Source organism: Rhinopithecus bieti, unplaced genomic scaffold (genome assembly GCF_001698545.2).
Source record: "Rhinopithecus bieti isolate Rb0 unplaced genomic scaffold, ASM169854v2 scaffold_65, whole genome shotgun sequence".
Lineage (NCBI taxonomy): Eukaryota > Metazoa > Chordata > Mammalia > Primates > Cercopithecidae > Rhinopithecus > Rhinopithecus bieti.
The window spans coordinates 2730072-2739137 of record NW_016803344.1 but is presented as its reverse complement, the minus strand read 5'-3'; the positions used below and the strand labels follow the sequence as shown (position 1 = coordinate 2739137).

At 44.8% G+C, this 9066-nt stretch overlaps 1 protein-coding gene across 7 annotated transcripts in view; it reads left to right on the top strand.

Moving 5' to 3' along the window:
- SHLD1 (shieldin complex subunit 1) overlaps nucleotides 1–9066 on the top strand; it is a 123884-nt gene that overhangs the window by 69849 nt on the left and 44969 nt on the right. Inside the window, exon 3 of one of the 7 annotated variants that reach the window (XM_017877847.1) lies at nucleotides 4599–4726. The exons of 5 other annotated variants lie outside the window; for them this stretch is intronic. In XM_017877847.1, the coding sequence (XP_017733336.1) occupies nucleotides 4599–4618 (20 nt within the window). In that variant the 3' untranslated portion in view covers nucleotides 4619–4726. Of the gene's footprint in view, nucleotides 1–1333; nucleotides 2077–4598; nucleotides 4727–9066 lie in introns of those variants that run through there. One more of the 7 variants, XM_017877830.1, reaches the window with a different exon arrangement.

Here is a 9066-nt window from a genome sequence, read left to right as displayed (position 1 = left end):
TTTTTTTTAATTTTAAGTAAAGATCGCCAGGACAGAGAGAATCAAGAGTCACAGAAGACTGCCCTTCAGAAATAGTAAAGTTCTACTGTACATATTCAGGGTTTGCCAACAATAATTTGAAAAGTTTTCTACTGAAAGGCTGAATGAATAAATTCTGGTGCATGAGAGATTCACTGTCTGTGGGTAAACAAGGGCCAGTGTGAGTCTTAAACAAGGAAAATTGTTGAGGTCAATATCTACATTTCACAGATGAGGAAACTGAACTTTGGAAAATGCAAGTGAAAATCTGAGGACCATAGCAAAATAGTGGCAGAACGAGAACTGGAAGTTGTTCTCCTGATTTGGTTCTGGTTCATATTTTTTCTGTGATACTGCATTCTACTCAAGAACTAATATTATGATTAAAATGTCTGACAGTATAAAAGGACCAGTTTAAAAACTATCACAGATACTCCTATTTGTCATACATTGTATTTATGTTTTTCTTTAAAACCCTGAGGATAGGCTGGGCGCAGTGGCTCACACCTGTAATCTCAGCACTTTCAGAGGCCAAGGTGGGTGGTTCACTTGAGCTCAGGAGTTCAACACCAGCCTGGGCAACATGGCAACCCTGTCTCTACAAAAAATACCAATAAATAGCTGGGCATGGTGGTGCATGCCTATAGCCCCAGCTGTTTTGGGGGCTGAGGCAGGAGGATCACTGGAGCCCAGGTGATCAAGGCTACAGTGAGCCAAGATTGTGCCACTGCACTCCAGCCTGGGTGACAAAGTGAGACCCTATGTCAAAAAATAAATAAATAAAATAAAAATAAAACCTTGAGGATATTTATAACATTAGCTGCTTTCATGTCCTTGTTTGTTAATTCCATCATCTTTATCATTTCAAGATCTGTTTCTGTTGACTATTTTTCTCCTGATTATAGGAAACATTTTCCTGCTTCTTCCCATGTCTACTAATTATGAGATGCTGGACTTAGGGATATTACATTGTAGAGTGTCTGTATTTTGCTGCCTTTTTATAAAAAGCATCAAAGTTTGTTGTGGCAGGCAGTTAAATTACTTGCTGATCAACTTGATCCTTTCAAGACTTGTTTTAAGCTCACTGGGGATATTTTCCTCTCTCTGTATATATATAGAGAGAGATACATACATATGTGTATGTGTGTGTGTGTGTGTGTGTATGTATATATATATATATATTTTTTTTTTTCTTTTTTCTTTTTTTTTTTTTTAATGTTAGAGATGAGGTCTCACTATGTTGCCCAGGCTGGTCTCAAACTTCTGGGCTCAAGTGATCCTCCCACCTTGGCCTCCCAAAGTGTTGGGATTACAGGCATGAGCCACTGCATCCTGTCTAAACTCACTAGAGAGATTTTTTGAATAGCCTATACTCTATAGCTAGTTTAGCTTGCTACCAAGGTTTAACCTTTCTGGGTCTGTACTGAATATCCCAGGTATTCAACAGTCATCTCACTCTGGCTGTCAAACCATGCATGTCTCCCAGCTCTGTGTGAGTTCTGGAAGTTGTTCAGCTCACAGCTCCCCTGGCTGTGCCTGGCATTATGACTTAGTGTTCACCGTGAAAGACTCAAAAGAATCCCTATGCTGATTTCTGGAGCTGTTTCTCTGTTTAGCTCCCTCATCTCCAGGACCCTGCTTCACAAATTCTAGGCACCTGAAACTCTGATCTCTGTCTCTTTGCTGAGGAAACTGCTGTGAGGCAGTGAGATTGCTGTGCTCTGTTTGGATTCCCCTTCTCTGCACTGTGGTCTAGAAAGTGCCTCCAGGAGAACACTGGGGGCAATTGTAGGCACATCTTGAGTCCCTTCTCTCAGTGATCAAAGTCCTATACTAACTGTGACCAGGATCTGAAAGCAGTTGTTTTTTGTCCAGTTTTCTTTTCTTTTCTTTTTTTTTTTTTTTTTGAGACACAACCTTGCTCTGTTGGAGTGCAGTAGAGCCATCTCAGCTCACTGCACCCTCTGCCTCCCAGGTTCAAGCGATTCTCCTGCCTCAGCCTCCCAAGTAGCTGGGATTACAGGCACCCGCCACCATGCCTGGCTCATTTTTGTATTTTTAGTAGAGATGAGGTTTCACCATGTTGGCCAGGCTGCTCTAGAACACCTGACCTCACGTGGTCCGCCCGTCACAGCCTCCCAAAGTGCTGGGATTACAGGCATGAGCCACTGCACCTGGCCATTTTGTCCAGTTTTCTAGCCATTTATAGCAGAAGGGCAAATTTAGTATAGTTAATTTTGCCATTGCCAGAGGCTGTTTACTTAGATTTGTCTTCTAACATTTTTCTGTAGTAAGTAAAGGCAGGGATCCTGTCCCCATTTTATAGGTTAGTTAATGCAGAGTTGCCAAGAAATAAGAGGCTTGGAATCACATGCTGGGTTGGTTGGTAGGTAGGCCATATGATCCAGGAACTCTTGGTCCTTGCAAGGAGATAGGAGGAAATGCTCAAATTGTCTCCCCAAATGGGGGCCTGGGTTGGGGTTTATAAGCATAGGGTAATGAGGTATGAATGAGGTGACTGGATTGATCTTGGAATGAGGTGATTGATTGGATCTTGTAATAAGGTGATGATGTTGGGGGTCATGATCTGACTGGATTCCGCCATGGGGTGACTCCAGGGCTCAATCTGATTGGATCCTGGATCCTGCCATGCAGTGTCCACTTCTTTTTTGTTTTGTTTTGTTTTGTTTTTTTGAGATGGAGTCTTGCTCCATCATCCAGGCTGGAGTGCAGTGTTGTGATCTCAGCTCACTGCAACGTCTGCCTCCTGGGTTCAAGCAATTCTCAGGTCTCAGCCTCCCAAGTAGCTGGGAGTACAGGTGTGTGCCATTACACCCAGCTAATTTTTGTGTTTTTAGTAGAAACAGGTTTCTCCATGTTGGCCAGGCTGGTCTTGAACCCCTGACCTCAAGTGATGTGCCCACCTCGGCCTCCCAAAGTGCTAGGATTCCAGGTGTGAGCCACCACACCTGGCCAATGTCCACTTCTTAATTCAGTCCCACTCCTCGGTCTGAGCACTTAGGTTCCCCCCAGTGGAACTAAGCATGGTTGCATGCTTGGTTCTTCCGGACTTGCTCAGGTTATGAGACCTGTGAGTCCGTGGCAACTGAAAAACAACTCACAACTTTGTGACATAAAAGTTGAACCAGACTGTGGTCTGAACCAGATCTGCTGTAGCCACACTCTTACCCTTATCTGTTATTTCTGATTCCAAACTTTGCTTATTAACTTTAATGTTTGCCTTTGTAATTGCTTCACTTTCATCACATGTTGCACTGTAGGAACAACATCGACTATTGTCATGTTGGCTATTGTCATATTAAAACATCAAGTAGGCCAGTCATGGTGGTTCACATCTGTAATCCCAACACTTTGGGAGACTGAGGCAGGAGGATCCTTTGAGGCCAGGAGTTTAAGACCAGCCTGGGCAACACAGCAAGACCCTGTTTCTACAAAAAATAAAAAAAAAAAATAGCCAGGCATGGTGGAGTACACCTTTAGTCCTAGCTACTCGGGAGGTTGAGGCAGGAGGATCACTTGAACCCAGGAAGCCAAGGCTGCAGTGAGTCATGATGGTGCAACTGCACTCTAGCCCGAGTGACAGAGTGAGATCCCATCTCTTAAAAACAACAACAATAAAATCATCATATAACTTGCTAAGACAGCCACACCTTTGTGTTTATGCCTAAAAAGTTACTGAGTTCTGGTGGATACATAATGAGGACTTGACAGTCTTTTTTTCTTTTCTTTTCTCTCTTTCTTTTTTTTTTGAGACGGAGTATTGCTTTGTCTCCCAGGAAGGCTGGCGTGCAGTGGTGCCATCTCAGCTCGCTGCAACCTCCACCTCCTAGGTTCAAGCGATTCTCCCACCTCAGCCTCTCCAGGAGCTGGGATTACAGGCGTGCACCACCATGCCTGGCTGATTTTTCTGTTTTTAGTAGAGACAAGGTTTCACCACGTTGGTTGTCCAGGCTTTCTCCTGACCTCAGGTGATCCGCCCACCTCGGCCTCCCAAAGTGCTGGGATTACAGGCGTGAGCCACCACGCCCAGCCAGTCTTTTTAAGTGCTTCAAATATATGTCACATTCAGCTTCATGTTCCTGATGGCTCCTAGCACCATGCTACACTAATCAACACTCAACAGATACTCTGATTGACTGGTAGACCTTCAGAGATGGAAAGCAAATGCAGTGCATTTATTCAGCAAAAATTCAATGAGCAGCTGCTATGTGCTAGGCACTGTGCTAGCCCCTGGGGATGAAGTGTGAATTAAAGGCAGTGTCTGCCCTCTTGAAGTTCACCACCCAGTGATAGAACACCCAAGAAACCAGCCTCCAAGAGGTTCAGATTAAAAGAAATTCTTCCACAGTGACATTTTCACCAGGCAAACTCAGAGTTGTTTGACATGAGAAAGTTTAAAAAAGGATAGTTGTGAAAGACCAGGCAAAGTTCACAAAGTAAAGAAGGGAAAATATTATTTCAGACTGATATTAAATGATGGCTTAGCCCGCTGCCATACTGTCTCACAGGGAAAAGTTTTATTTATGTCTCCTTTGATCTTTTCTCCTTTTCGTCTCTAGGTTTGATGTACAAGCTTTAGCTTGGGCCTTTGATTTACAGTGTTCTGGAGAAAGAGACCAGGAATGACAAAGCCAACCAGGCTGTTACCTAAAAACCTGACATATTGTCCTAGATCTGGACTGTCTTAGAGCTACACAAAGAATTTCCAGCAGACTGCTCAGGAAAAGCCTGCTGGGAAGGCAGTTCCCCTAAAGTCCCATAAAATAAAGAGCTTCCCAGTCCTTCTTTGATATCCACGGTTTGCTTAAGTATTGCATGTTAGGGCGGCACCTTCTAGTCCCATGGAAAATCTTTTAATATCTGCACTTAATCAACTGAGAAAATAAAACTTTACAGATCAATCAGTGATAAATATATTAAACACAGGTTTTAAAAATTGCCTGGAAGTCTGTGACCAACATTTTTTTAGCCTGTAAAATACAGTTTGTTAAAACTTATTAAGGCTGGGTGTGGTGGCTCATGCCTATAATCCCAGCACTTTGGGAGGCTGAGGTGGGCGGATCACCTGAGGTCAGGAGTTCGAGACCAGCCTGGCCAACATGGTGAAACTCCATTTCTACTAAAAATACAAAAATCAGCCGGGCGGGGTGGTGTGCGCCTATAATCCCAACTACTCGGGAGGTTGAGGCAGGAGAATCGCTTGAACCAGGAGGCGGAGGTTGCAGTGAGCCGAGACCGCGCCACTGTACTCCAGCCTGGGTGACAGAGCATGACTCTGTCTCAAAACAAAACAAAACAGAAAACTTCATTATAGTATACTGAATATTGAGGGATAGGGAGTTTAGTTATCAGTTGGGAGTAGTAACCAATTTCTGGAAAACTCAATGGCTTGTTTCAACAAACGTCTATCGTCTCAGAGTTTCTGAGGGTCAGAAATCCAGGAGGAGCTTGATAGGGTAGTTCTGGCTCAGGGTCTGTTATGAGGTGGCCACCAAGTGAAACCTCCCCTGGAACTGGAAGAGCTGCTTCGGAGAAGACTGCCGCCAGACGCTTGGCTGGAGTCTTCAGTTGTTCTCCACATGGGGGTCTCCCAGGGCTGCTGAGTGTCCTTGAACTGTGGCAGTCAGCTTCCCCACAGTGAGTCGTGGGAGAGGGAGACAGCCAAACAGAAACCCTGGGGTTTTTGTGATCTGATCTCAGACATGATGGGCCGTCACCTCTGCTGCGCTCGACAGTCACACAGACCAACCCTGGGACCACATGCAAGGGGCCGCCCAAGGGTGTGAGTGCCAGGAGGTGGGGAGCCATCCTGGATGCTGGCTACCTCATGGGCAATTGGCCAGGCAAAGTTCGTTAACTAAAAGTTCTTTGTGTTTGCTCAGGTGAACTAACATTTACTGGTTCAGTTGTCATTTTTTTGAGAGATTTAAAGTAAGTGTTTAGGGCCAGGCACGGTGGCTCATGCCTGTAATCTCAGCACTTTGGGAGCCCAAGGCTGGCAGATCACCTGAGGTCAGGAGTTTGACACCAGCCTGGCCAACGTGGTGAAACCCCATCTCTACTAAAAATACAAAAAATTAGCCGGGCGTGGTGGCAGGTGCCTGTAGTACCAGCTACTCGGGAGGCTGAGGCAGGAGAATCACTTGAACCTGGGAGGCAAGGTTGCAGTGAACCAAGATCGCACCATTACACTCCAGCCTGGGTGACAGAGTGAGACTCCATCTCAAAAACAAAAGAATTAATTAAAAATAAATAAATGAATAAAGTGAGTGCTCAGAGTTGTCTTGCTTTGTGTGTGCATGTGTGTGAGTGTGTGTGTGTATCCCTAAGTCCCAGCAGTGAGACAAATTGTGTGGTTCCTTATCGTACCTGAGAAGCAGGGGGCAGCCACCAAGAGGACTGTTAGACTGGGTGAATTGTTTATGCCCTGCTTAAGGCCAGCCCTCCACTTAATCTTCATCTCCTGTCTCCTAGTCATGGACATCACACCCACCGTTAACCCCTCACTCCTGCATTATTGATCTTTCTCTCTTGACTGGCTCATTCTTGGCCACATACAAAGATGATGTAATATTTCCCATCTTAAAAAAAAATCCATGACCCCAGATTCCTCTTTAGATCCTGCCCTGTTTCTCTGTTCCTTTTTATAGCAGAAGGCTGTGAAAGATGTGTCTTATTTGTCTATACTCACTCTCTCCACCTCTTCTCTTCCCAATTTATCTCCAACCCACTCCAGTCACGCTTTTGCTTTCCCTCCCCCACCCTACCCCTCACCCCCATATATACTCCACCACTGCTATTGTTATGGAACTGTGGTGTCTTTTGTCTTTCCAAATCCAGTGGTCACTTCCCAGTCCTTTGTATTTGACCAAGCAGCAGCATTTTATACCGTTGATCCCTCCCTTCCCGGACACCTGTTCTTCCCTTGGCTCCTCTCTCAGCTTCTCCTCCTGCCCTCACTGGCTGCTCTTTCTCATCCTCCTTTGCTGGCTCTTCGAGGCACTTCTTACTGACCTCAGGCCTCAGGCCTCTTCCCTCCACCCCTCTGCCTTCAGTCTCTTTTGTATTTTTTGTAGAGACAGGATTTTGGTGTATTGCCATGGTGGTCTCAAACTCCTGACCTCAAGTGATCCACCTGACTTGGCTTCCCAAAGGCATGAGTCATAGTGCCTGATCTAGCACAGACTTTTCTTTTTTTTGAGATGGAGTTTTGCTGTTGTCACCCAGGCTGGAATGCAATGGCGTGACCTCGACTCACTGTAACCTCTGCCTCCCAGGTTCAAGCAATTCTCCTGCCTCGGCCTTCCTAGTAGCTGGGATTACAGGCGCCCGCCACCACACCTGGCTAATTTTTGTATTTTTAGTAGAGAGGGTTTCACTATGTTGGCCAGGCTGGTCTCAAACTCCTGACCTTAGGTGATCCACCCGCCTCAGCCTCCCAAAGTGCTGGGATTACAGGAATGAGCCACCGTACCCAGCCTAACATAGACTCTTGACAGATAAATTATAGAGTCAAAGTATTTGAGTCTTATGGTTCTGGGAAGATGACACCTGCTTAGCCTCCACTCAGCGGGCTGGGAGGGGCTCATCTCCCCACACCCTGAGTAACATACACTCATTCCACAGATATGGATGTCCACTGTGTGCCCTCATTGAGGATACAGTATGAATAAAGTGTCATCTCATTTTATTTTTTTATTTTTAAAATTTTCTTTTATACTTTTTTTAGACTAATCAAAGTGAGAAAGGAGGAAAGCGTTGAACAAGGAGTTCGATCTGTAGCTATGAACAGTCAGTTGAGATAAGTCATTATCTTTGGACCAGCCTCATTGTTTTAATTTGCATTTATTTGCCAATGAAATGCAATATTTAAAAAATTTGTGGTAAAATATACATTGCATAAAATTGACTATATTAACCATTTTACCTATACAGTTCAGTGGTGTTAAGTACGTTCATGTTGTTGTGTAGCCATCACCATAATCCATCTCCAGAACTTTTGCACCTTCTCAGATTAAAACTCTGTTTGTACCCATTAAATACTAATTATCCATTCCCCGTCCCCCAGTCCCTGGCAACCGCCATTCTACCTTGTGTCTCTCTGGAAGAAATGCTGCACTTTTTTTTTTTTTTTTGAGACAGAGTCTCACTGTGTTGCCCAGGCTGGAGTGCAGTGGCATGATCTTGGCTCACTGTAACCTCTGTCTCTCAGGCTCAAGTGATTCTCAGCCATCCAAGTAGCTGGGACTACAGGCATGCACAACCACACCTGGCTAGTTTTTGTATATTTGTAGAGACGAGGCCTCACTATGTTGCCCGGGCTGGTCTCGAACTTCTAGGCTCAAGTGATCCTCCCGCCTCAACCTCCCAAAGTGCTGGAATTACAAGTATGAGCCACCATGCCCAGCTGCAGTACTTTTTTTTAATATGTATTGGCTATTCACATTTCTTTACCTGTGAGTTCTTTGTAAATATGCTTAGCCTATTTTTCCTTTTGGGACATTACTATTTTTTTTCATTGAGTAGGAAGAGTTTACTCGGTAAATTGAGAGCAAAGGGATTAAGGATTTTTAGTTTTTTAAGCGTTGTGAAAAGGTAAGTAGACTTTTCTGCCTGGTCCTGATTCTTGGGAGATTTGCCTTCTTTTGCGTCCTTCTGGTGCTAGATTTCTCCCAACTGTTTCCCTCTCTGTAGAAACGGGCGTGGCAGGCCTCACGCTGGGAGCTGGGCTGCCGGTGGACGCCAGTGCCCCCCTCCCAGTCTGGGTTCATTGTTGTCTGGGTCTAGAAGGAGCCTGTTGTTTCTGCCGTTTCTAAACTCATAGAGCCTGAGCCTATGAGCTCATAACCTGGCTTCTTGCTTCTTATTTTACTGTGGAAATCCAAACAACTTTCTCATCGCTCTACCACAGAGGTGTCCAGTCTTTTGGCTTCCATGGGCCACATTGGAAGAAGAATTGTCTTGGGCCACACATAGAATACACTAACACTAATGACAGCTGGTAAGCTAAAAAAAAAAAAAAAAAAA